Source organism: Cyprinodon tularosa, unplaced genomic scaffold (assembly GCF_016077235.1).
Source record: "Cyprinodon tularosa strain WSP-4 unplaced genomic scaffold, ASM1607723v1 ctg19, whole genome shotgun sequence".
Classification (NCBI taxonomy): domain Eukaryota; kingdom Metazoa; phylum Chordata; class Actinopteri; order Cyprinodontiformes; family Cyprinodontidae; genus Cyprinodon; species Cyprinodon tularosa.
In genome coordinates, this window is record NW_024038678.1 from 1,955,299 (window position 1) to 1,982,968 (window position 27,670).

At 38.1% G+C, this 27,670-nt stretch overlaps 2 protein-coding genes across 5 annotated transcripts; one reads left to right on the forward strand and one right to left on the reverse strand.

The window, feature by feature from the left end:
- Positions 1 to 1,786: 1,786 nt before the first annotated feature.
- inavaa (innate immunity activator a) lies at positions 1,787 to 13,899 on the forward strand. Its single transcript, XM_038283129.1, has 10 exons — positions 1,787 to 1,905; positions 7,894 to 7,984; positions 9,131 to 9,264; positions 9,389 to 9,511; positions 9,605 to 9,839; positions 9,926 to 9,973; positions 10,207 to 10,411; positions 10,625 to 10,774; positions 11,546 to 12,206; positions 13,237 to 13,899. Exons 2-10 carry the CDS (start codon positions 7,921 to 7,923, stop codon positions 13,327 to 13,329), a joined length of 1,713 nt encoding a protein of 570 aa, XP_038139057.1. The 5' UTR covers positions 1,787 to 1,905; positions 7,894 to 7,920; the 3' UTR covers positions 13,330 to 13,899.
- On the reverse strand, positions 13,890 to 20,425 carry LOC119782247 (inositol 1,4,5-triphosphate receptor associated 2). Of its 4 annotated transcripts, none has more exons than XM_038283131.1 (13): positions 20,195 to 20,424; positions 20,046 to 20,118; positions 19,891 to 19,963; positions 19,788 to 19,815; positions 19,500 to 19,640; positions 17,593 to 17,724; positions 17,257 to 17,419; positions 17,132 to 17,172; positions 17,004 to 17,054; positions 16,796 to 16,932; positions 16,612 to 16,731; positions 14,194 to 14,313; positions 13,890 to 14,098 (listed from the first exon to the last, which is right to left on the reverse strand). In XM_038283131.1, the coding sequence occupies exons 2-13, from the start codon at positions 20,071 to 20,073 to the stop codon at positions 13,948 to 13,950; spliced, it is 1,185 nt and encodes a 394-aa protein (XP_038139059.1). In that variant the 5' UTR covers positions 20,074 to 20,118; positions 20,195 to 20,424; the 3' UTR covers positions 13,890 to 13,947. The 4 variants fall into 4 exon arrangements, with proteins under 4 accessions (XP_038139059.1, XP_038139061.1, XP_038139062.1 ...); XM_038283133.1 differs by having other exon boundaries at positions 17,132 to 17,169; positions 20,195 to 20,423; XM_038283134.1 differs by having other exon boundaries at positions 16,612 to 16,719; positions 20,195 to 20,416.
- Positions 20,426 to 27,670: the final 7,245 nt, after the last annotated feature.

Genomic DNA, 27,670 nt, shown 5'->3' on the forward strand with positions numbered 1-27,670 from the left:
CTGATCTGTCTCTATATCAGAGCCATTCAAAGCGAAGGGGGATTGATTTGCAGGCAGCTCCTGTCCCTGAGGACTCTCACAGTGCTTTCACAGGCATGTGGGACTTGGTTTAATTAGCTAATCTTTTCATTCCATCGTGGGTCGAGAGGAGAAAGGACAAGCCATCTGCTGGAGGCTTTAAGGTTTGAATAAGCCAGGAATGCCCAAGGGTCTGGTTAAGGCACTGAAGACATTCTGGATAGTCACAGAAACCTCCAGCTGTGGGTTGAATTTGTTTTTTAGCTAATTTTTTTATATATTAGTAGCAAAATCAGGACAAGTTTAATATCTGATGATTGTGACTATATTCACAGTAATATAAATTACTTTGAATGTCATAGTTAGGAATTTGATGCTATTATATTTGATTAAATCTGATATTTCTAACATTAAATATAAAAGTTATAACTTTATACCTCAAAATTCAGACTGAATGTGGAAATCATGACTTTAAATCTAATAATTCTCACTTTAAAAGTCAAAGGTTAATTTGAATTTTGACTGAAAGTCAAAATCACAGTTTTAAAACTCATAGTGATGAAATTCTGTTATTTTTTCTTTAAAAGGCCAAAAATGAGCTTGTATAATTTCCATTGAACAAAAGACATCGGCCTTTATAGGTGAATAGATATCTGGTGTTATGACCAATTATGAATTAACCTGGAAATATTTCTGAATGTAAAAAAGCAGAATAATAAATAATATAGAATATAAAAGCTTATATTTATTTACAGGCATTCATTTGTAACCATAACATTTAATAAAATTCACATATTAATGGTTTTAGCATTCTATCTGAAATAATAATATGCTCTACTAAGGATATTTTGAAGAATGAATCTCAACTTGTCTTACTTTATGATTTATTACTGACCCTTGTTGCATTCAACTAAAAAGTCATATTTAGTTGATTGTGAGACTTTTCTGTAACTTGATAATGATCATGTTTTTGTTGGGATGTTTAATAAAGATGATTTGAGTGCTTAAAGAAATGATATTGGTCCAGTTGGAGCTTATCTACCCTGAGTTCACTTATACTTTCATTACTCTTAGTATTGATTTGCAGGAACATGCTGCTCCTACTGACCAAGGGTCAATTGACAACATTTAGCTTTTGGGTGCATTTGTTAATTACACCCTAAAGCATTGGAAGTCATTGCCTGATGGCTTGAAATGAATAGTTTCATGCTGTAGAAATAAAATAAAAACATCCTAATAACTTTAATTATTTTCTTAGATTTTCATTTCTGAATTTTATATATGTCCAGAAACGTTTTTTTTTTTTTTTTTACTCCTTATTTTTGGGTAATGGGATTTTTGTTTCTAATTAATCATTTATATATTCGAGTTGAGCAATTTAGGCTGCGGTGTTTAATAATTTTCTTAACTCACTACCAAGCTGTTGTTTTTTTTGTTTAAAAAATCCAGTAAAAAAGAACCGTGTCTACCTAAACTCAGCCAAACTACTGTTTTTTTGTGCCTCTTTTCAAATTAAAAGCCCCCCTCCCTCTCTTTCACAGGCGCGTGCCTGGGAAGTTACCAGAGCTGGACGAAACCATTTCAACAGGGGGGTGGGTTATAGTTTAAAGAAAAAATAAATATTATATATAGATGATTCCAAACCCAGACATTTTAATTAGGTACAAAAAATTAACAGAAAATAGAGGTGAGTGAAGCAGTAAGCTAGGATCTGATATCTGAAATTATGATATTGTCACTGTTATTATCAATTGCTCCCATCTGAGAAAAATGGATTGGTCCTGAACAAATGGTCCCAGGCTCTTCTCACATCTGACCGGAGAAAGTATCAAAAACTGCATCGGCCCCTAAAGAGATGCTGTAGCTGAGAGCAACACAAACCGCCAGGTATGTTTAAACTATTTTCTTTGGTTAAAAAACAAAATGCAACGGGCCCATGAACGGGAAACCATCAAAATAATTCATACAAAGGTCAAAGTTTCAGATAGTTAAAAGTCTGTTATTATTAGAAATATCAATATTTTTTATGAAGGAAGCCGTATTAGAAGTTTATGATATGATTGAAAAACATGTTATGTCTTAGAAAAAACTTGCATAGAGGACTGAAGTACGAGTGTTTGAATAATTTGTAATGCGTGAATTTAACTAAATTAGGCTAACAGCAGTCATGGGGAAGTTATTTTTCACATTTTGTACCCATTTATAAATCCAAATTTAGGTTAAGATTTTATTTAAATCGGTAAAATGCATCCTCCTGGTATATAAACGCCCGGGATCTATAGTTTACAACAGATGTATGTTTATCTGCTTTTATTTTACATCTATATGTTGAACGTTGCAGCACTTTCTTTGCTGCTAAGTTAGAAAAACATCATATTTCACTCTGACTTTATAGAAAAGAGCAACCTTTAAACTATTCAGACAAAATATATAAAACTGTGCATAAAGATGTATTGATATACAGCAGAGGAATGATTGTTTTGTTTTCTATACAAGATTAAGGAAGCAACTATATGAGGTGCTGTTACCAAATTATTTCTCATAATATTTTGTATTTCATATTTTTTTTAATCCTATATGTATGTGAGCTTTTTGATTATCTGCTGGATACATCTGGATGTTTTCACTTTAAGCATTGAGTGGAGCAACAGGATGGTTTGTTTTTTTGCAGCTTTCCTCTTCAGCAGCAGAATAAACAAAATCTCCACCAATCCACATATTAGCAGACAGGAAAAGTTACTGAGGTGTCGGGGACAACACCTCTGTGCTGTTGTTGTTACCTCTGGAGTCATCTACCTCTCTTGTCTTTTTGTGACTGTGATGAGTTGTAACTCCATCCAGCAGATGAACTAAACTAAACCCAGCCGTCAGAAATGACACCATCCTAAAAGGGACGAGTGGTTCGATCCACAGCAGGGCCCTCCGCCTCTGGAGAACAATGAAGTCAGTCTTTTATTGGTCCTTGTCATTGAGCTGTGACAGAGGTCTGGAGAGCATATGGCCTTCAGTGGCTGGGAGGAGGCTGGCATGATGCTTAATTATTACTGCTGCTGGCTGCTCACAGCAACACTTTGCCAACTCTCTTGTCCTTTTTTGCCTTTTTGTTGCATTTCTAATCTGTATCTTTGCAAACTGCTCTCTTTTTTGCGATTTCTTCTTCTCTGCTGCTCATTCACATCGGTGCACTTCTCTCTTTCAGTAGCCCACACTCTGATCCCCTTTTTGCTGAATGGATTTTGGCTTTCCGTCAGACTGAAATAAAAATGCAAGCTGTAAAGTCGTTTGGGTTTTCTCGCATAGTATCAGCATTCAGCAGGAAAATCTTAATGATAGGGTTCCAACAGGGCCTGGATCGGGTTTCATGTGAGCCTCGCTGTTTCCTCTGCGAGTCTGGTCCCCGTTGGTAATTCCAGGCCCGACCACAGTGGTAATGAGCAGAGTGGTGGCTGCAATCCAGCGGTCCGCAGCTCCAAGGGGCTCATGGGAATGGGCGGTGTGGGAAGTCTAGCAGACAGTAAATACGCATCATGATGTCTTGTCATAAACATTAACTTCCGTAGATGTTACTCCATACTGAATCAGTAAGAATGGGTGTTGCTTTCATCCTCTCTCATGTTTATAGATACTCATCATTAGCGATGATGGCTCTCTCCCACCAATTAAGATGTTTGGGAGTCCATCAGTCGGCGCTGGAGGGTGGAGACGGTCCTATCACCAGCAGTTCCCACAAGACCCAGATTCTTGTTTTTTTAATGGTTTTTGGCTCTAACCCCAGAATAATCTCAGCACTCCCCCAGTTTCAGGTTCTTATGCACTCTATGACAAATCAGAATCAGCATTTTTTGGCAATAAGCGGCATTTGAGCAAGAGTTCAACCCCAAACCCATCCACCCACCCACTCAACCCAGACCCTCCAACCACAAACTCTTGTGAAACTCTTCAGACACTTATGAGGTGTAAGTGGGGTAAATCCCACACTACCCAGCCTGTGGCTTGATTCATGTCAACGTCTTTAGTTTTTAGATTGCTGCAACATGGAGCCATGTGTCTGCGAGCGCAACATTCACCCAAAAACTGTATGCCTACAGCTCCACATAGTCCCTGTCTCCCGCTTCGGGCCTGAGCTGCTAGCAGATACTGCGGCCGCAGCAGATTTCGGAGGGTTGACACAGGTCTTTTGTTGCAGAGTTGTTTTACTGACTCGAGCGCTTGCCTCATTGCTGCTCATAATGTGTCAGTTCACATGAGCTGCTGTACTGAAAGGGCGAGAGCAATGGGATGCACTGTAATATCCTGACTCACAGAGGCTCGGAGTCGCCCTCATCTCTACAGGAAAGGGCCTGATATCAATCTCCAAACACAGCAGTTCAGACAGGAGATGGGGATTAGAGGCTGAAGCCTCAGCTATAGAGACTTTATACGCTGTCTGTCTCTGAGTCAACTTACCTCCCATCCTGTGTTTTTATCCCTTGATGGGTTTGTTGGTTTGATATTAAGGTGGAAGCTGGTTTGTATTACCAGCAAAACAAGATGAGGCAGACTTTTAAGCTGCTACTTAACAGAGGGAATACAAAAACTTGCTAAGGATAGAATGGTTTAGGGTCGTCTGACAGTTGAGTCCATCAACAAGCTTCTTAAATTGCTTTATTATCCATTTATATCCATTAGTTTCATGCTGTTACTGAAAGCCAACAATCGCATCACCCACCTAATAACTTTTAATTACGTTTCACATTAGTCACTTTATATTCTTTATTACTAAAATGAGAGCAAATGAATTGAAGTTCATTTAAAACACTGCTTTGGTCTAATGAGCTCACTGTGTTTACAAAGATCCACAGAACAATATTAGCCTCTTTGTAAAGATTAACATGCAGTTACACAGATCACTCTGGCCATTGATAGAGCATCATTTTATATCAGGGTTTAAACATTTAATTTTTTTAATAATTTACTTACAGGTGCTGGTCATAAAATTAGAATATCATGAAAAAGTAGATTGATTTCAGTAATTCCATTTAAAAAGTGAAACTTGTATATTATATTCATACATTACATACAAACTCATATATTTCAGATGTTTATTTTGTTTAATTTTGATGATTACAAATGACAACAAATGAAAATCTCAAATTCATCATATCAGAAAATTAGAATATTGTGAAAAGGTTCAAAATTGATGGCCCCTGGTGCCACACTCTAATCAGCTAATTAACTCAAACCACCTGCAAAAGCCTTTAAATGGTCTTTCAGTCTAGTTCTATAGGCTACACAATCATGGGGAAGACTGCTGACTTGACAGTTGTCCAAAAGACGACCATCGACACCTTGCACAAGGAGGGCAAGACACAAAAGGTCATCGCTAAAGAGGCTGGCTGTTCACAGAGCTCAGTGTCCAAGCACATTAATAGAGAGGCGAAGGGAAGGAAAAGATGTGGTCGAAAAAAGTGTACAAGCAAGAGAGATAACCGCACCCTGGAGAGGATTGTGAAACAAAACCCATTCAAAAATGTGGGGGAGATTCACAAAGAGTGGACTGCAGCTGGAGTGAGTGCTTCAAGAACCACCACACACAGACGTATGAAAGACATGGGTTTCTGCTGTCGCATTCCTTGTGTCAAGCCACTCTTGAACCACAGACAGCGTCAGAAGCGTCTTGCCTGGGCTAAAGAGAAACAGGACTGGACTGCTGGTGAGTGGTCCAAAGTCATGTTCTCTGATGAAAGTAAATTTTGCATTTCCTTTGGAAATCAAGGTCCCAGAGTCTGGAGGAAAAGAAGAGAGGCACTTCATCCACGTTGCTTGAAGTCCAGTGTAAAGTTTCCACAGTCAGTGATGGTTTGGGGTGCCATGTCATCTGCTGGTGTTGGTCCATTGTGTTTTCTGAGGTCCAGGGTCAACGCAGCCACATACCAGGAAGTTTTAGAGCACTTCATGCTTCCTGCAGCTGACCAACTTTTTGGAGATGCAGATTTCATTTTCCAACAGGACTTGGCACCTGCACACAGTGCCAAAGCTACCAGTACCTGGTTGAAGGACCATGGTATCCCTGTTCTTAATTGGCCAGCAAACTCTCCTGACCTTAACCCCATAGAAAATCTATGGGGTATTGTGAAGAAGAAGATGCAATACACCAGACCCAACAATTCAGAAGAGCTAAAAGCCACTATTAGAGCAACCTGGGCTATCATAACACCTGAGCAGTGCCACAGACTGATCGACTCCATGCCACGCCGCATTGCTGCAGTAATACAGGCCAAAGGAGGCCCAACTAAATACTGAGTGCTGTACATGCTCATACTTTTCATGTTCATACTTTTCAGTTGGCCAAAATTTCTATAAATCCTTTGTTTTTATTGGTCTTCAGTAATATTCTAATTTTCTGATATGATGAATTTGAGATTTTCATTTGTTGTCATTTGTAATCATCAAAATTAAACAAAATAAACATCTGAAATATATGAGTTTGTATGTAATGTATGAATATAATATACAAGTTTCACTTTTTAAATGGAATTACTGAAATCAATCTACTTTTTCATGATATTCTAATTTTATGACCAGCACCTGTATATAAACAAATATCATAAATATTTGGAGCACATTTAAACATAGACTGAAGTATGTGTTTTTATTTATGAATCTAATCAGCAGGAGAAGCTAAAACACATCAAGGGCCCATGTCCGGCTTAAAGCATTAAATGAGTTTGTTCATCCTTAGTGCTGCCTCTGCTTTTAGGCGCGCTTATATTTTTCTATTTTTACCCTGACTCTAACTGGGGTCAAAATTCATCAGGTGTCTTTTGCTTTTGAAATTTAACTAATAAGAAAACAGTTTATGCTCTTAACATCAGAGAGAGAGAGAAAAAAAAAATATTTCTTAAGAAAAAAAATAAGGTTTTAATTTTTTTTTATATTCGCCTGACTGTAGAAATCAGACATTATGAGTCAAAAGCTGATAAATATATATGTTTATACTGTTTTCCAGGCTGCACTTTAAAAAAAATGAAATTTCTACAGCTGTTTTAAACTAAATTTCTTTTTGTTTACACTTGTGTATACAAAATGACAAAATAAATCTAAGTCTAAATGTGAGAACTATGGCTTTATTTGCTCTTCTTCTCTCTGATCTGCACATCAGATCCTGCCCTGCTTTCAGCTCTTCAGAAAATAGCAGATTTGTTGTTGTTTTTCTGCTCAGCAGCCACTTCTTGCTTATTAAGAGTCACATGTTCTCTGAGGAGCAACAAGGCAGCAGAGCGGGACACAAACACAAACTCTGCAGAATGTTTTAGGTGAAACGGGCAGCATTGTGCCTTGCAGGGATCTTATGATCTGACGCCAAGTGGACAAGGACACGCATTGAGACATTCTTCCACTTCAAAGCCCCCCTAGAGGATTGTGTGGACACTGGTTGAATAGGAGCGAGGGGAGGATGGAGGGGGAACAGGTGCAGTCTATAGCAGGAGGAGGGGGAGGTCACTCGCACTCCCACTGCCATCTGCTTCTTTTTTTGTGGGGGGGGTTAAACACCCCATGACACGACTTGCGCTGACACGCTCCCCTGGCCGGTCGCCCCGTGCCCCGTAACCATGGCGCCACGATTCAGATTAACCTCTGCACATGTGCCGAGTCAGCCACGGGGGTCTGCAGCTTTTGTGATTGAGCATGGGAGAGAAAATTAAGAGGAGGGGGGGGGAGGTTGGAGATGGAGGGTGTAAAAAGAACACCCGCCAGTCATCTGCTTTTGTTTGGTGAAGCAGCAGAGGGAGAAGAGATGAAACCATTTGGCAGCAAAACAGAGGGGGGGCATTTGCTCTCTAAAGGGAGTGGTCTCATTTTGCTCATTTTAGTTTCCTTTGCTTATCTCAACAGGTGATCAGAAAAATCTTGTCGGTCAAGATGACGGCCATTGAGAGCAAAGAGGAGATCAGCGACTCAGACAGTGGGATTATCTTGCACTCTGGTAAAGATGACGCCAAAGAGGAGTCCAATATCAGCATCTGATTGACACACTTCATGATTAACATCAAGGCTGAAACACACTACCACTACCAACTCTAAAAATCTTTATCACAAAATAAGCCTGTTATCTTCTAAGTTGTCTTCCGGTCAATAGAGTAAATGTCACAATTAAAGCTGTTCTGTGAAGTTCTGACAGGTTTTAAGTTAGAGAACATTAGTGATCAAACAGCAGGCATAAAAGTTCTAAAGAGGTTTAAAGCCAAGATGTGCTGCACTGATCCACAGGATCACTGTGAATTTCACAAATCTGGACTTTATGGTTGCCGCAGTCTTAAAAATAAAAATAAAAACTCATAAAATCCCTTAAGCAGTTTGGCAGAATGATGTGTGGCAAAAAAAAGTAGCAGCACACATTATTTTGAACACACCAACCCATTAGTGAAACACGATGGTGGCGGTAGCATGCTGTGGGGCTGTTTTTCTTCTCCTAGAGCAGGGATGGGCAATCCAGTACTTGATGGTTGGTTTTTCAGCAACTTTAAGATGCATCCTAGACTCTCAGTGTGCTGCTTCTCTCCAGTTCCTTATAATCATCTAATTATTTAATTTAGCTGTGTTGGAGCAGGGACATGACTAAAAGTGTCCGGACACCTTTTAGGTTTTATAATAAAATGAAATCATGATAAATGTAAATATAATTCCAGGTTTTAGAACAAATTAAAACAAACACAACATATTCTTAAATTAAACATCTCAGATTTCTGAAAAACGAAGAAAGAAATCATGTAGTTTACATCCTAATAATAGAGGATTCACTGTATCATTGGTGTCATTTTGTAGTGGAAATGCTTTCAAGTATAATATGTAAAAAAAGATGGATTCAAATGTAAAATTATCTTATTTTTTTACCTGATACTTGATAAAAAAAACACCCCTCAGGCCTTTAAGATTGTTGAACTAAAGAAAAGCATATTCATGTGTTACCTTGGTCTGTATTAGCCTCTTTTCATCAAATCTCAACGAATTATTCAATTTGATTTTCCATACGTGGAAGTTGGTAGCGTAATCCTTAATTATGCAGGAGGTTAGAGAACGCGTGCACCTTTGTCTGATTTTTATTCAACGTCGCGTTTTATAATTGCCTCAGGTCCAGACAGCCCCACCTCTCCGGTGAAGGACCTGACCACCCACACCAGAGCCCTGAAACTGAAGCATCAATCTCTGGAAGAACGTCTGGAGCTCTGCCTGCTGGAGCTTCGAAAACTTTGCATCAGGGAGGCGGTAAGTGAGCCCTTGCAGTTTCAGGGAATAATTTGTTGTTATTATATTCTCTATGGGAAAACAATATTTCATTCCTAAACGTGACACTTTTTCTGTAATCAGCTGCTCTGTTTTGGTTTCACAGGAACTGACGGGCTCAATCCCCTCAGACTTTCCTCTGATGCCTGATGAGAAGCCGCCTCGGGTTAGGAGGAGGATCGGAGCTTCTTTCAAGCTGGATGAAGGTCTGATCCATCAGGACCAACAGGTACCAGCTGCCACCTCATCAGTCCTCACTGGGGATGGGCTTAAAGAAGAAACAGAGAGTTAAAGCAACTTTCCATATTTCTCTTTATCCTAGGACTCAGAGTTACAAGCTCTGGAAACTGACTTGGCGGTCCAGCGACAGATTTACGAGGCGGCCCGAAAGCTCTCCCTCGAGGAGAACCTCAGTAAACCACAGAAGAAGAGCCGGCTGCAGCAGTGCAAAAGGGAGGAGAAGAAAGTGAAAGATCTGCAGGAGGCTGTTTTCCAGCACAGGATCAAGAGTGAGTGTAATTCACCCTGCATCTCCATCTCAAGCAGCCCAAGTAAAGGTGAGTTATGCTGCTGCTCCCTAAGGACTATCTGTGAAATGCAGTGGGTGGGATGAAAGTTTGAAATGTGTGATTTTTCTCCACAGATACTTCTGATGACAGCTCCCTTTCTGATGTGGTGGCTCTGGATGATGGTGAGTTAACATGCGTACATGATTGACTTTACACATGAGTGCCTGAGGTAAAAGCAGATTGCACAAATACACTAATAAACTGAGAGAAACAGCATAAAGTTTTAAAGTTTAGTGGCGTTTTTTATTATTAAATTTAAGATACATTTAGAATTGAGCTGTCAGTTTTTTATCTCCTTTTAAAAAAATTTTTTTTGCAAAAGAGGAAAACCTTTCGTTTTTTGTATCCTTTCAAGACGTAGATTCATCTTGCCCGCACTCGCCCCCAGTGTTGGACACTCCCCATTCAGACCCTCTGCATTCACCCCATCAGCCTTCAGGCCAGGTGGATGCGCAGTATGAACGCTCTCCAATCCAGAACTCTCCATGGAAGGAGTCCAGTCTGGATCAGCCTTACCAGAGAGCAACAAAACCTCAGTCAGCCAGCAGAAGCAGGTCTAGGTAAGAAACAGATGTCTAAGAACATCTCATCAAGCAGAGGCTTACTGTTACATTTTAATCATGCTTTTTCTTATTATAATTTAAAAGCAGCCTTTTGTTTTAAATGAAAAACATTACAGTAAAAGACCCTCCTGGTTTGTACTGTAGACATTTAGATCTTTAAAAGAAGGCAAGGCTTTGCTGATTGTCTTGTTCCTGTTTGATTGTATGCAGTAGTCCAGCAGGAGTCCAGCTGTCTGCAGAAAGCTGCAGAATTCCTCTCACACAGTTCGTCAGGAACTCTGCTTTGCGCAACAACCAGTCCACCAGCGCCCCCTCTACTCCAGAGCTGCTCGTACGCCGACAATACTCCCAGTCCTTCAGGTATAGAGACCATTATGTTCCGAATAAACATCCAAAAAGCCTACCAACATGTGCCCTGCAGCAGGCTCTTATACCATATATTTTGTCTTTGATAACTTTTATATATATGGATAGTATTCTTAAAGGAATATTCAATGACTTGTTAGATACATTTTTGCAGAGATAGTGGGCATTTGGGCTCAGGAATAGCTTCAGATCCTACGAAGGAAGACTTTACAAAACACATCCCCCAATGTTTAGATAACATGGCAAAAAAAATAATAATTTTATTGGATTACATGCAGTCAGTTCTGCCCCACAAAACCTTTAATCACAGTGACTGTCGGTGCACTTACCTTGCTAAATCTTGTCAAACCAATACTAAAAGCTTTGTTTCCTCACTCACTGCAGCTATAACTATCAGACTTCAAAGGAGAGCTTTTTCACACCAGAAATAACTTTGTTCCTCTTTTTACATCCTTTTCTAAATGAACATTTTCCTTAGATCTTTGAAGTACGCAATGGTTCAAGTATTATAGATTTTAAAGTATAGATTATTGAAGTTAGATTAGATGCAACTAAAACAAAAATAGTTAATTAGCTCTTAAAACAGTATCAAATAGAAAGCAGCTTCAGCTATTATGTTCATTATTGGTTTGTGTAAAATGATTGCTGATAATATGGTGGCTGTATTAAAAAGTTGATCCTTAAGAGGTTATGGTGTTTTTAAATATTTTCCATATCATTCTTCTGGTGTTTATAGAGTTTATAATTTAGTTTTTATTCCCCCAGACTTCCCAAAAAGAAGTTGACTGTTGACATGGAGCGGCTGAGCCGCGGCCGAACCAGGCTGCCTCAGCAGCGCTGTGTTCCAGAGACCATGCTGCGCTCTCCAGAGTTCTCCCCTCCGCGTCCTTACCAGTCCAGCTCAGAGGACAGCAGCTCGGAGCACTCTTCCACCTCCTACGTCTGTTCTCCTGCAAGGGACAGACCTTCTGAGATTCCTAAACTCTGTCCCCCGCCTTACGGATTCCACTTTGGGGCACAGAAGAAGGAACTTTCCTCTTTCCGCACCCCCGATAAGAGGACCAGCCAGTCTCAGTCCAGCCCTGGAAATGTCAAACCTGTGGAAGAGAACAGGCCTCTATCGCCTCAAGACACGGACAAAAGAAAGAACGTTTCAGCTGCACTCCCTGGGACTAGCAATCTGCAAAGAGGAACTCCCTGCCAGAGGAGCATCCTGAAGCCTCCTCCTCCTTACACTAAGCTGGTCCGAACGCCTTCGCTAAAAGACTACCCAAACCACGCCGTCAGGCTGATGCCTCGGGAGATTGTGTCAGAGGAGCTGAAGTCCTGGCATCAGAGGAATCAGCTGCAAAAGATCTATCCAAGCTGTGGAGAACATCAGAGCATCATGAGCCCCACCTCTCCTCACATGCCCCACTTTGAACAGGTAGGTGCTGCTGAACACAGATACAGTCTCTGCAAGGAGCAAATCTTCAGAGGTGTAATATAACCGTGCATTAAGTCTGCTTTGCATAAGCTTGAGCCATTTATTGTCTTATAAAAAAACCATATATTACATGTCCTTGTTTTTATAGCACATACTGTCGATTGTCAGCAGATTTCTTTATTATGGAAACATTAAGGTATTTAAAGTGCCTTCCTAAAGGCCCTGAATTTCTTTACATATGGTCACTCTACAAATGCAATTCTTCCATCGCGATTATAGCTGCCATTCTCTTTACAGAAAAAAGTACTAAATCTCTATTAGCACTTATCAAAATTTAGGAAACATCCCGGAACACTGAAAAAATGTTGAAGCCATGGAAAATAAAAGGTGTGACATAAATCAGAAGAAAATGATGTGCAGCCAACCTGTTTAAAACCAGTGATGTTTAGAGAAGTCAGGCAGCGGCTAAAACTCATCTTCTTTTCCTTATAAACATTTTAATCCCAGGCAATCTGAAGGTTTATCTATTGACGGCTCTATTTTAATCAGACAGGGACATGTTCATGATGTTGGGACATTCTGCCTTCTAGTGGTGAGGCAGGAAGATTACACAGTGTTTGCGTTGCTGTGAGACTGTTGTACAGGTAGATAACGGTTTAAAACGAAGATAATCTAGCATCCTGATCTCTAATCTAGTTTACCCTCCCAGATTGTCTCCCCATCAACTTTTGACCAGCTTTCATGTCCCTGCAGCAGGATGCTGGCACCATGTTTCACCATTAGGACCAGGGAGGAATGTTGGCTTCTTGCAACACATATAGTACAATAGTTCAGTTCAAAAAGGTTCCTCCTTGTCATGCTTCTAAAGCCTTTTTCCTCTTCAATGTTTTTGAAGGTGGCACTAAAAACCTTTTTAAAATGTGTTGTTTTATCTTGTTACATTGAGTTTAAAAAAAATAAATTTGACTCATTTAAGAACATCTCATGAGTATTAAGACTGATGTAAGGGTCTTTTTTTTTCTCCCCTCAGGGTTCGGGTAACCTGGTCCTCCAGAGAGCTGCAGATGGGACTCCGGTCCAGTGGTTTGTGGCTGAGGATGCGGAAATTGTGAGCCAGGTGTAATTTTCAACCTCCAGCTCGTTAAGTTATTCCTGTTTATTTATCTCTGTATTTATTGAGACTTTAGACTCTCTGTGAGATTGTTTGATGTAATGCAGAAAAAATTGGACCTGTTGGTACCGGTGTGGTAATTATTTATAACTTAATGTAAGGTGAAATGCCACTTTTATTTATTTGTGGTCATCTTATATTAGACTGTAGCTGAAGTGAGGCTTATGCAATCTCATAAATGTGAGAAATTGACTACAAAGGTTTTTTTTCTGTGGCTGGAACACATTTTTTATTATAAAGTCACTTGCTCTAGTTGTCATTTAGGTTTCCACATTATTAATATAAATTGACCTTATTTATTAAAGGTTTCTCTTGAAACATAGATTTATAACAATTTGATACTTATTGGACCTACTTAAATGTTTAGCCTGAAGTTTAGTATTTTTATGAATCCCTGACCTGTTAGCGGTCTGATGAATGTTTTAACTGCAGTTTGCTGTGCTTTTACTAACCGCTTGATTGTATGAGTGATGAGGTATTTTTTTGTATATTTATAATAAAGAATCTTAAAAGAAATGGGAATGGGTTTTATTTCTTAAAGAATCTATGCAGAGAATAATGATTTTCCAGTCATGGCTCAGGCTCCTCTTCATGAAGCTTCCACATTACGTAAGTCAGCATCAACACACAGAGGAGCACCAGCAGGTTGGTGTAGCAGCGCGCCCATCGGCAGCGATGCAACCGGACCGCCAGAGGATCCTGCTTACAAGGGGACCCATACCTGAAAGAGGCAGAAGCGATTTTTGCCACCTAGATTATACTCGAATTACGCCATTTAAAAACAAATTAATAATAAGGAGTGGTAGTTTCACTTACGTGCCTATGGAGATTTGTCTCTGAATACTTTGTGCCTTTCTGTCTTTTCCTTTGCTTAAAACGGCTGCTTTGGCTTTCTGTCTTTGTTGCAGAGAATCCAGAGAGAGGCTGTAACGAAGACTATTAAAATGGGGAAATGTTAGCGCAGGTTTAACAAAAATAACCACAGAAACCTGTATTAACTATCCTTTTTTTAGTCCACAAACCAAGCAGATGTAAGCTGTTAACCGTGTATCTGCATAAGCAAATTTAAAAACGGAAGAAAAAAGTAAATCAGCATAAACAAAGGACGACCTTTTACTTGAACAATTAACTGAAACCTGAGCAGACATCCTCCACAGTTACTGGAAGCCTGAGAAAAATAATTTAATATTGCAAATCCACAATGTTACACTGGAAATATAAATTCTATTTAATCTTAAACTTTAAAGTAGTTGAAAAAGATCCCATCTTTATTTAAAAAAAACACTGGGGGAAGTCAAACATTAAACAATTAAAAGAAAATAAATGCAAATAAATTTTGATTAATGCAATAAAGTACTTCACTTTCTAATTCATCCTGTTGAATAAAATGTTTTATAAGCAATACTTTACCCTGTATTATCTTAAGAGTATAAATATGATATAGAGGTACATTAATCTTGATTACTCTCAAAATAAAAGAAAATAACTCAGTTAAAGTAAACCAGATGTTTCTTTATCTTGATAAATGTGGAAATAGAGGGATTCAAATGTTAAATCAGACTAACTCTCACTCACAATAACTACAATGATCATAATACTAAATGGAAATGTGTGAAACAAAGCTGGACTAGACCCAAAGTTCTTAACAGGGGTGGTGAAGGAAGGAAATACAAAAATCTCCAAAACTAAACTCAAACAAAGCACAAAATCCAACGAGATACCCACATTTTTTTGGTAAAAAAAATGTTAGGAAAAAGTCTTTTCTGTCTCACAAATAAAAAAATTAGCAAGGTTTGCTAACCGCAATAGGATTCAACTTTGGTGAGATGAGGCAAAAGAGCTTTTCTGGCAGCAAAATGTTCCAGGAGACGAAACGATCATCTCTACTGCACAATATAAGCAGAGCATGTCTATGGCCGGCCCAAAATGTCCTTAAATTTTATTTAAAAAATATAGACATATAGCTGTAAATTGTTTTTAGAATAAAAATGTCTAAATGCTGAATCCATCTTAGGCCTTTGACAGATTTTTAGGGTATCAGGAAACGTGAAGGATATTAAGACAGAAACATAATGGCAATAAGTCTGCTTAATTAGGGACAGTTTTGGTATTGCAAATTCTTTAAAAGTCCTAAAAACATTTAAATAGAAATTCTGTTAGTTATTCTATCCTTCAGAGCTGTACGCTAAGAATGAGCGAGGCATAGACTCACTGATCCATACCACCCGGATCTACAGCACAGACATCGAGATGTCATTCAGACTGGAGAAATGTGGTTGAATGGTGACTAAGAGAGGGAAGGTAGTCGACACAGAGGGGGTCTCCATCCCAGAAGGAACAATTGCGGATAGTTACAAGTACCTCAGAATCCCACAAACAAATGGCAACCTCAAGGAGGTGACAAGGAAAACAGCTACGGCCAAATACCTCCAACGAGTAAGGCAAGTCCTAAGAAGCCAGCTCAATGGCAAGAATAAGTCTCGGGCAATAAACAGCTGTGCTCTGCCAGTAATCAGATACCCTGCAGGAGTAATAAAATGGACAAAGGATGAGGTACAGGCCACAGATGTTAAGATACGAAAGCTCCAAACTATCCACAGAGGGTACCACCACAAATCCAGCCCCCTGAGACTGTACACTAGCGAAGAGGAAGGAGACCGAGGACTAGTGAGCGTGAGAGCCACTATCCAGGATGAAGCATCCAAGATCCAAAAGTACATCAAGGAAAAGGTTCCAACACACAAAGTGGTCACTGAATGTCTCAGACTATGGGGAACAGAAGATAAGTTGCTGGAGATTCCGTCATGGGAGGATAAGCCCTTACACGGGATGTACCACCGAAACATAACCGAAGTGTCGGATCTCAGGAAATCCTACCCATGGATAGACAAAGCCAGACTGAAGGACAGCACAGAGCACTCATCATGGCTGCAGAGGAGCAGGCCCTAAACACCACAGCAATAGAGGACCAGACAACATTTTTTTTTCAGGAAATAACTGAAATCAGGTGTTGTTTTTTTTATAATCATCAGGAAATGTTCAGTATCTTTAGTTATTATTACTTTTCTCAGCTTTGTGTTATTCAAATTACTAATGTGTATTACTATTGAATTTATCTTTTCTGTTAATGGGGGTATGTAAACTTCCAAGCACACCTGTATGTATAAATGTCAAGAAAACTAAGACTAGCCCATCTAATATGGTTAGAGAGGTGGTCCCTGCAAACGGCCATACCTTTTGCTCTGTGTACTTGGAGGAATCACTTCTTCAGTTGATGGGCTCCCTGGGGTGGGAGCAGAAAGATCTGGAAAGGTAGTACATGCTCGATCTGGGTCTGCCTGCCTGTAACAGAACTTATTAGAAGCTAAGCATAATTATATGCCGCCGATGCACTGCGGATTATAATTTCCTAGATGACCTTTCATCCATTAAGTGGCTGTCCCCAGAAGTGAAGACAGAGCTGCAAGAATCTAAACTCAGGGAAGGAGACAAAAGTGGAGGGGACTGCTTCTTGCAGGAGGAGGTCCACTTCCTTAAATCTAGCTTTTTCTTCTCCTTTAAAGAAGAAGATTGAATTATTAAAGATGATAGAACAATAGAGGAGTTCCTTATGGAAACCGTCTTACCTGAGCTGGGCTAGAAATAATCGATGCACTGACTCTACGACGTAAGATGCTCTTAAAATAAAGACAGATTTAGTAAGAAGAGTTTATTTTTGAAAATACTTTCAACTTTAAGCCAAAAACATGCCCACCTGATTAGAGTTTCTCCTCTTTCTATCACTTTCTGGATCTGCTGTGAGAGATATTGCATTGTTTTTTTACTTAATAAGCATCAAAACATGGGAAAACATTACAGGACAAGCAAGATGATGCAAACCTGAGATGATTCTTGGATTAATGCTGTGCCGGCTGGAGTTCAACTGCTGCTGCTCCACTGTCTTTTTAGCTTCTTCAAGCTCAGCTAAATGTCTGTCATGACGTCTCCTCAGACTCTCCACATGAGCCACCATGAGCTCCACAGCACGACTCACTCGAGCCTCCTATAAGATCCTCCGTAAATATCCCGTTATGGTGTGAATAAAAGAAAACAGGTTTACAACCATTTGCAGCATAAAAAGACTAAATGTCTGTTATTTAAATCATTCCTAACATACTACTATATTTTAGTAAAGAGTCCAATTCTCTTCTGTTGTATATGCATTTTAACATGTACCTGGTGAACAGCGCCAAGCACCTCTGCTGTGCTGGAGATTCGCTCAACCGTCCCACCCAGGATGTCCAGACACAACTCCAGCCTCTGCAGGATGCTGCTGCGCTTACTGTCCAAACACAGGCCCTTCAAGGTCTAAAGAAAAACACACTTCCTCTCCTTAATATCCTAAAGCCGTACATTTCCAGATCAAGTTTTCACTCTTTTTTAACTTCTTATGTTTATTTAAGCTAGGGCTGAAACAATAGGATTAATTGTTATTAATCGATTATTGAAATAATCGTCAACTATTTTAGTGCTCGATTAATCGTTCAATTGAGTGAGAGACTGTAAGACATGCCTTTAGCTGACAGAGCCACCCACTTAGGGCAGTAATTATACTAAAATGTAAAGAAAATATGTTAACATTTTGCACTTAAGATAAAAAAACGTTGTCGTCAGTCAATATTTACAATCCAGAACTCCTCAAGTGGAAACATTTTAGTTTCAACTGGTTTAATTTAGTTAAAAAATCTTCTTTAAGGAACCTTTTGGTTATCTCTGGTTGTCCGATTATTGTTGTCCAACTATTTTGCCAATCAATTAACCTGTTGATTGATCGATCTGCAAAATAATTGTCAGTTGCAGCCCTAATTTAAGCCCAGATGCAGAGCATGCTAATGTAATCACACCCTGGGAAACTTTTATTGGCATTTCTAATTGTAGACAAACATCAGTAGGAATTTTTACACATGGCTATTTAAACTTAAAACAAATCTGAAAAATAGCTTATTTTTAGTCTTGCCGTCGGTATGCAAGACGTATTATATAAAAGAAACTGAAACAAAGGGTTATTTAAAAATAAAAACTAAACTAGGTTACAAAAATGTATTTAAACTAAAATAGAAAATAAAACCAGAAGTCAAAGCTAAATTAAAATAAAAACTAATAATAATTTTAAGATTAGTTAAACCTAGGTGACCGCATATCTCCATGCCAAATTAGTTTTTCTATTAGATCACAACTTTTGCGTTGAAAGTGGCTTATCGTCGCTGTCGGGAAAAAACCTTGTAACTCCCATTTTGGACTTTTTTTTTTTTTTTCATAAATTGATACAATTGGTTAGTCCCCACGTGTGAACGTATGTTTTGGAAAATATTAACCAATTAAAAGTGTTGAAAAAAGGTTGGGACTTAATCTCGTTACTCCATTGGACTCTTCCGCTGTCGCTGTTTTTACAATTTCCTGTAAACTTTATGGTTTTGGACATACGAGGTTTACGTCCGACAGCGACGTTATGCAAGTTTTAGGCCTTATTTCAAGCAGAAAGGATGGATTATTCAGATCCCACAACTAGATCCTAGTAATAAACCTGCAGGAAGATAGAATTTCGTGCTCATAGAGGCTCTCCATCCAATCTGACTGAGGCAGGAAAAATGTTAATTCTCTAGATGAAGGTGGTGGAGACATTCACCCAAAAGATGCATGTCTCTGTGTATTTTGTGGAGTTAATACAAACGCATGGAAACCCCGTTTTCCTATTAATACCTTGGAAACACTTTGATCATGCCACTTTTTATTTCAGCTTCACAAAATGGCTTCGCTTCATGTTGAGTTTTCAAATAAAATATCTAAAAATACAATGGATTTCTGTTACTGTAACTTAAAAAAAATCCAAAAGATGCACTGCAAATCCAAATAAGTTCAGAATACTGAAAAACAATTTGTGGAAACCAATTACCTTAAAGTTTTTAAGTACGGTAAGTTAAAATAGTTACATTTGAATTACTTATCTTTTTACAGCATTTACATCATGATGTAAAACTCAAAAACTTTGAGGTAATAGTTTCCACAAATGTTTTGGGTATTTTGAACTGTGGTTTATGTACAATATAAAAAAACCCATCCTGGTTTGTTCCCCCATGCCGTACCTCCAGAGTCTCCCTGCCTCGTGTGAGCTCCAGGTGGATGTTCTCCTCGGCCAGGTTGCGAGCGTGCTCCTCTGACTGCAGCCTCTGTCTCAGGGTGTACTGGTCGCAGCGAAAAGCCAGGGCGATCTGAGAGAAGGCCGTCTAGAAACGCCGTCAGATCTCAGGTTTTTATTGGTTTCTTGGAATCCAGTTGCTTCTTACTTCAAACTCAGATAAACTTCTTGAACAAATCAAATACAGCCATGCTTTGGGAATTGCAAAACAGTTTACAGTTTGTAAATCTTTTACCTCCAAGTCCTTTTCTGTCATGTCCAAGCTGTTAGAAAACAAGTCAACAACTTAATCTAGGTTTAAACTTTTCTATACCGTGTGCTGTTATTATGTGTCTCACCTGTTGAGGCCTACTCGCTCTATGATGGACATATCACTCCAGCTCTTCACCGATGGTTCCTCCTGACCCGTCTCTGTTAGAAAGATGAACCCAGGTGGAACTTAGGTCCAGAACATCCTCTAAACCTTTTTATTAATCTTTCTTTTAGCTTGTACCTTCCTCACTTTCGTCGCTGTCCGGCATATTGGATGAACTGTGTCCGTCTGTTTTTGTTTCAGGTGGAAACCTCTAAAGAAACATTGGGGCATTCAAATTAAACATGTGAAATGAAATAAAAGTGACAGTTGGTGGGAAATCATTTGACCTGCCGCTGTCCCCATCAGTGCGTCGGTCTCAATGTGAACCAGAACAAACCAGAAGTCTGCTTCAGCTAATTGAGCTTTTTTCAGTTCGTCTTCACAGTGAAGGGTTTACTGTCTGTCCTTGGTACATTCTCCTCTCTCCTCCTTTCTTTCTCCTGTCCTGAGAATAGATAATCCCATTAAGAGATCCACAGTCAAAGCAGTGCAGGGTCACTCGCCCAAGAGGCTCATGGGAAGTTGTGGAACACACTGGGGTTTAATCTATTTTTAAAAAAAACAATGGTTATAGGAGAAAAACAAAGGTTCTGGAAATGCTTGACTCCATCTCTACAGAATATATACATGAAAAATGCTTTAAAAATTAGCCGTTTGAAGTCAAACGAAACAAACTGAATGAGTTTGTCTGTTTCTGATAAGAGTGGTTATGAAACCTTTTATACTTTAGGTTTTTTATGGAGTGTGTTCCAATTGCTATGTCTAATGAGACTGTACGTATAATTTTGACCTTATTAAAAGAACGCCATTTAAAATTTTCCTTTTAAATGATGGATGTTTTTGTTTTGGGGGGTGTAGATATTTTTCTTTTTAAACAATATTTTTAGGAAATAAGCTTCGGAAAGAATGTCAAAATTACTTTTCTTTTTAATAATACTTAAAAGATTTATTTCTTTTATTTTATTTTTTTTTTTTTTTGTTTTTCCATTTTCTGGTCTAAGATGTATATCTTTATATAAATGACTGACTAATGTTTTATTACTTTTTGATGTTGTGGGTAGACGCACATTAGTTCTGAGGGGTATGTGTGTGTGTGTGTGTGTGGGGGGGGGGTAATGTATAATGTTTAAAAAATATATTTATATCTTGAGCAAGGAATGTAACTGTTTGTTTTGTGTTTAATAAAAAAAGATCTAAAAAAAATACTTAAAAGATAAAAACTTGTTTCTCTGAGAGAATAATTACTAGAAATGTTCTCACATTTTTTTTCCAAATGTTGTCAATTCTGCCGACAGTATTCTGCATTTTCACAGACATCTGAAAATACATTGCAGATTACATAATACACATCTTTTAAGTGGAGTTTAGGGGAAATTTTAATCTATCTCACAGGACTATTTTAAGAGGAAAAACTCATGCTGGTTTGCTGAATGTTTTTACTCATAATCAAAAAGGTGATCATGTTCCTACTTTGAAGAAGTCTTAATAGTGTTTAAACTCTTATTTCCTCTGTATTTGTTGTGTTGGTCTTTTTCTTGGACCTATTGTGTTATTGAACAAGTGTTCAAACTTATGTGTGTTAAAGACAATGTTAAATAATATTGACATTGGCACAAAGTCAGCTAGTCTGCTGTCTCTGTTTGCTACTCGAAATATCTTGTCAGCATCACCCAACGGTTTATTTTCTGTTTAGCAGTAAGTAGCAGTATTCAGTATTATATTGCCTTTTGAAATAAATTATTTTGATTCTCTTTGATTTCATTGCTTATTTTGCACAATATTCATGATAATGCTTGAGCAACTGTCTGTAGAATAATGAAGTTCTTATAATGATTGCATGTATTCAAGGTTGATATTTTAGGAAACTGCTAAATTGAATTATTGTAATGTGTATCTACTGTGCCTCTCTACAGTAAACCTAAACAGAATATTATTGTAATTTCCAAATAATAGAAATATGATACATTTATATTTTACTGTATTAGACTGTGAAATCATTGAACAGTGAGAATACAGACTACTACTGTAAAGTCAATTTACGGTATGAAAACCCTAAAATGACAGTATATTGCTGGTGTCCTAGCTGCCAGCTTTTTACCGTAGCTCATAGAAATATAGAAATATACCGTATTTCTGGTTTACGGTCTACAACTGTAAAATCAATTTAAGAATAAATACCCTAAAAATAGCGGTATATTGGTGGCGTCTCTGCTGCCAGCTCTTTACTGTTATTTTACAGGAAAATTACTTACAGTGTGGCTCTTAGTTTTGTTCAGATTGACTTAGGAAATTTGCTCTTAAAGTTAAAGGGGTCATAGAATGATTATATAGGGTATTTGGTGCTGGGCCTTAAGGTCTCTGAATAGGGTGTGTAACATTGGTTGAGCTGAAAATGGTATTTTCTGTTCTACGGGCACCAAGCAAGCCTGGTTAAAAGCCACAGAATAAAACAGGCTTTCTTCCTTTGATAGTATGCTCATGAATATTTAGGTTGCAAATTGCTGCAGGTCTAATCCAAAATTATCTGAATATCCCACTGAGTCTATGTAGTGAAGTACCAAAACAAAAAGATTGATTAGAAGGTTTGATGCTTTTTAAGTGGCAGTTGATGTAAAATGCACACAACTGATTGCCCTGGGTAATGAGACCCCACACCCTACATGTGACCCTGTATTTTAGAATGCATAGATAAATGAATGTATTGTAAATGTCTGTAAATAATTATTTTTGTAAAAATGTAAAAAAAAAAAAAAAAAAAAAATGTATATGCTGGTAATAGTTAGGATAAGGGACTGGCTTAGGGCATATACAATTTATGCAAGTGAATGAAATGTCCCCATATGTCATGAAAACAAAGCTTTGTGTTTGTGCTTGAGAGTAAAATGTTGCCCCATCGTCTATTATTATTTACTGTTTAGAAAGCAGAGTTGATTTTACTAACCACAACCAAGAAATTACTTTAATAGAACCTGACTGACTATAGGTTTTTAAAACATAAAACACAATGCACAAACAGTGGAACAGACCTCTCTGAAGGTCTGTTCTTTTTTTCTTTTTTTTTTATAACTTTATTGAAAATTTTGTACAAACATACAGACATATTGTTACACAGAACATTAGACAGGTGCTCTAATAACAAAAAATAAATAAAGAAAGAAAATAATGAAAAGGAGTGTACTTACACTTTGAAAAATCTTTCAAAAATATCTGTGGATGTGGTGCTTTGTTTAGAATCAATTAATGTAAGGGTTTTCATGTATTCTTTAAATTCAAGCAAGAAACATTTGAAGTTGGGGGATGTTTTGGAATGTTTGCATTTGTGTATATGAAATTTACCATACAAAATGAATAGATTTGTAATAAAAGCAGTATTCATGTCTCCATGGACAAAATAAAATATTACACTTTTATGGTCAATTACAATGTTTGTTTTGAGTTTACACATTATATATTGTTCAAGAAGAGTCCAGAAAGTGGTAGATTGAGTACAATGATAAAATAAATGAGATAAGGTTTCTGGTACCATGTTACAAAAACTGGATTTATTTTCAATATCTGAGAGTTTAGAAAAATATAAATTTGTCGGATATATAGTGTGTAGAATTTTAATGTGAATCTCTTTTATCTTATTAGATATAAAGTATTTATAAGGTAATAGCCAGGCCTTCTTCCAGTCAGTTACCATAAAGATGTTATCCCAAAATGCTTTTCCTCGTGGCTTTATCATTCTCTTTTCGTAAAAACAATGACGTATATGTCTGTTGTTGCATTTTGAGTCTGTTACATCATAACCGTTAATCATTAGAGGGGATTTTATTCTAAGTGCTTCATGGTACTGACAATGACTTCGGATCAGGAGAGAAAGGCCACTAGGGATAGCCTTAGTTACGTAATTGAATTTTTTATATGTGACAGGAAAGGATTTAAGTCTAAGGAAATGTTCATAGCTTAGCATTATACCATCAGAGTCAAAAAGGCTGCATACAAAGATTATATTTTTATCAAACCAGTTCTGTAAAAATATAGATTTTTTCCTAATAGTAATATCTTCATTATTCCAAATTAAGGCTTTGTGAGGAGAAAAGTTGTGGGAGTTGCAGAGTTTCCATGCTAAGAGAGCTTGTTGGTGAACTTTGGATAGTTTTAAAGGTAATTTGGTAACACTGTAATTACAGGTGAGTGAAAATGCAAACCACTCAATTTTTAAAAAATATTATTAGGAATAAAAAACCAAATTAGATTAGGGTTTTTAAGACATTCCTTAATCCATTTTATTTTAAAGGTGTTATTCAAGTCATTGAAATTTATTAATTCAAATCCTCCTTGTATCCTGGGTGCTGAGAGAATTTCATTCTTCAAAAGAGGTTTCTTATTTTTCCAGATGAATTTGATGAGAATTTTATTTATTTCTTTGGATGATGAATTTTCAACAAAAAGTGATAGGGCAGGATATACCAGTCTCGAAATGCCTTCGGCTTTAGATAAGAGAATTCTACCAAAAATCGAAAGGTCACGTTGAAGCCACATATTCATAAAATATTTTGGGTTTTTCTAATTCTGGGGAGGAAATTAAGTTGCTGTCTGGAAGACAAATCTTTAGTGATGTCTATGCCTAGGTATTTCACCATTTTCTTTACTTGGACATTACATATGTTTGTACAATTGGTATCATAAAGACACAAGATTTCACATTTGTTAATGTTAAGATATAAACCTGAGGCTTTAGAAAAATCAGCAACCAATTGTAAAGCTTGATAAATTTGAGATTTGTCTTTTAGACAATAGCTCTCAGTATGTCCGCATTGGAAACCTCATTGCTGTCTTTTGAGCATGTTTTTTTGGAGGCAGGACTTGAGCAAGGGTGTAACTTTGTGTTGAAAGTTGGTGGGGACGGCTCATAAGGAAAGGGAGCTACCTGCGCGACGTCTTTTTTTTGTTGTTGGAAAGGATAAAGCCAAAAAAAATGTGAATAACATTTATCAATTTAATGCTTACAAAACATAACTGAAAACATAACTATTACAATATTCACTGATATATTTTGTGCAAAAAATATCACATAAATCTAAACAGACAGTACAAATCAAAGAAATCAAATAAATATATCAATTTTGTAGAACATTTATTCACAGTCAATTTTAGGTCACTTTTTAAAATTAATTTACTTTTAAACCAGGACTCGGACAAGATCTTATGGGGCCTTAAGCAGAATATGATTAAGCAACTCCGTCTTTCTTTCAAGAACATCCACCAGCAGGGTATCCAGGGGGGGATTTACCATTAGGCAATACTAGGCAGTTGCCCAGGGCCCCAAGTTCCTGGGGGCCCCATAAAACTCTGTTTACATGTATAGTTAATACAAATAATCCTTATTTGTGCACATTAATTATGTTTTTGATAAAAATCCTTTGGCTAAAATGCCATCAGAACGCTGATAAATAGAGAGGAAAAAGGGACAAGAAGAGAGGGACAAAACCTAGAACAAATAATGGATGTCTATTCTATTAACATTTCTCTATCTGTAGAATGGGTCTGTTTTATGGGTTTTCTTCTCAGGGGGCCCCCTGCCTGTCTTTGCCTAGGGGCCCAAATTTCCTAAATCCGCCCCTGAGGGTATCAATACTGATTTGATAGAATCTGGGAGAGCGGACTATGTTCAACCATCCATTTTCTTTAACCTTATCCCTCAGTGGGATCAGGAGGTGCTGGTGCATATCTCTAGCCACGTTCTGGGTGAGAGGTGGGATCACCCTGGACAGGTCACCTGTCTGTCGCAGTATGTTCAACCAGCTTAAAAGTAATTGGTAATCAGATTTATTATTTGCACTTTTACTAAGTGAACTTTCTAACTCCCTTAAATCTGAAATTCCAATGCCAAAATTGTTTAAATCTTTTATCTTTGGACCCCCTGCAGAGTGACGTCACACCTGCAAGATCCTATCCTTGCCTTCCTGCTAGATTGCAAAAAGCAGCTTGCTCATGAGTTGTCAACATAACACGTTAATCTTAAATGTACGTGTACATATAAAAGAAAAAGGGGCGCAGTGCTTGCTACTGAATGTCAACACTATGACAACTATATAACAAGGTCAGGAAAAAGTTTTAAGTGAAGCCGGGATTAAAACAGTAGCTACAAGAAGCTTCAAATAAAAGGTGTTCTTTATGTTCAACCTAAACACCAACTCCGATAGACCATCAGTAGAGCAGGTGTTTATATTAATAAATCACTGCTGCGAAAGCTTATAGCAGTGAAAGCTAATATACCACAGCCATCACTTAATAAACGCAAAATAAACAACCCTCTAAAAACGGAAAACTGTAATGGACTGAAAGTCCTGTTTTTTATGTAGGAAATTATTTGCGTGTGTTTTAGTATAATTCTGATATATTGGCGCTGTTGTCTGTTTCTATGGCAACGATACTGAATGTAGTGTAGCTTAGAGACCTGCATGGGTCGAGTTTTACCAACCCGCACCCGCCTGAACCCGTTAGGATGACTACCGAACCCGACCCGTCACCCGCGGATAACTTCAATTCAAACCCGAACCCGACCCGTTGATATTTAACCCGCAACCCAACCCGTTAAAACATCATAGGCTATTGTACGCTGCGCTGCACCCAGTGCCTGATTAATATTACATTTCTGATGTCCATAACAACACACACGCATAAAAAAAAATCACCAACTACCCGCCCGCACTAAAAAAATATCCGCCCGACCCGTTTATTTTTTTAATGTATTTTTCGCGGGTACCCGACCCGTTGCAGGACTCTAACAGGGCCGGAAAAAATTGGTTTGAGTTTTTTTTCCCAACGGTTCAGTTATATTTTAAACACGGAATTAACTTATTTTTACACTATTCTCTATTCTTTTACTACTTTAAGTCTCTCCTGACTAAAATTAGGTCTTTATATTTCCACAAGTCCCTCTCACCTGCAAGTCTGAGTCCACTGCTGACCCTTAATGGGTTAGCATTTTTGGAGGGAAGCGACAGGTGTTATGGGGAGAGGGCGGAGGGGGGTGATGGGGAGAAAGCGAGAGGCAACAGATTCTTTTTTCTGAGTTTTTTTGTCGGGGTTTGTGGACGGTGAGCAGCGGGGAGAACTTTTTTTTATTTTCTTTCTGAGGAGCGGCATGAATGGGGTTTTAATCAGATATACACAGCACCGAAAGCAAAATACGTGTACAAAATATTGGTGGGGACTGTCCCCCTACCGGTCAAGATTGGTGGGGACATGTCCACACCAGTCCTTAAGGAAGTTACTCCTATGGACTTGAGAGAGGAGTATCAGGTAAAAGGGAGCATAAGCTGGGCGGAGAATCATCATTCCAGTCCATCAAAATGTTCCCTCTTTTTTCTTTACGTTTTGTCATGTTGTTAGCTTTAGTTTTGGCTAGTTAGCTCGGGGTTAGTAGAAGAGGTTGAAAAAGTAAAAGAAAGGCCTTCCCAAGAGGCCATCTTGGCTCCGCCCCCAATGGGATGTATGTTCTATGATGACATCATAGTAGAATGTCTGTACCACTGTGATGTCATAGAATCAAAGTAGAACAGCGGTTCAGTTCTCATTTACTTGCACAAATGAAGAGGTCTTCATTTTCGTTTCATTTGTTATCTCGTCACTAAACTTGTCAAATAACAGGGAAACTGCTTTAGCAGGGAAAAGGCTGTTTTTTTTTTTCTTTAATGGTGTAGTCTCGCTGTTTGTTTTAGAGCTTGTGTTTGAGTTTCCTGTGTAGACAACTTGTCAAGTAACAGGTAAGA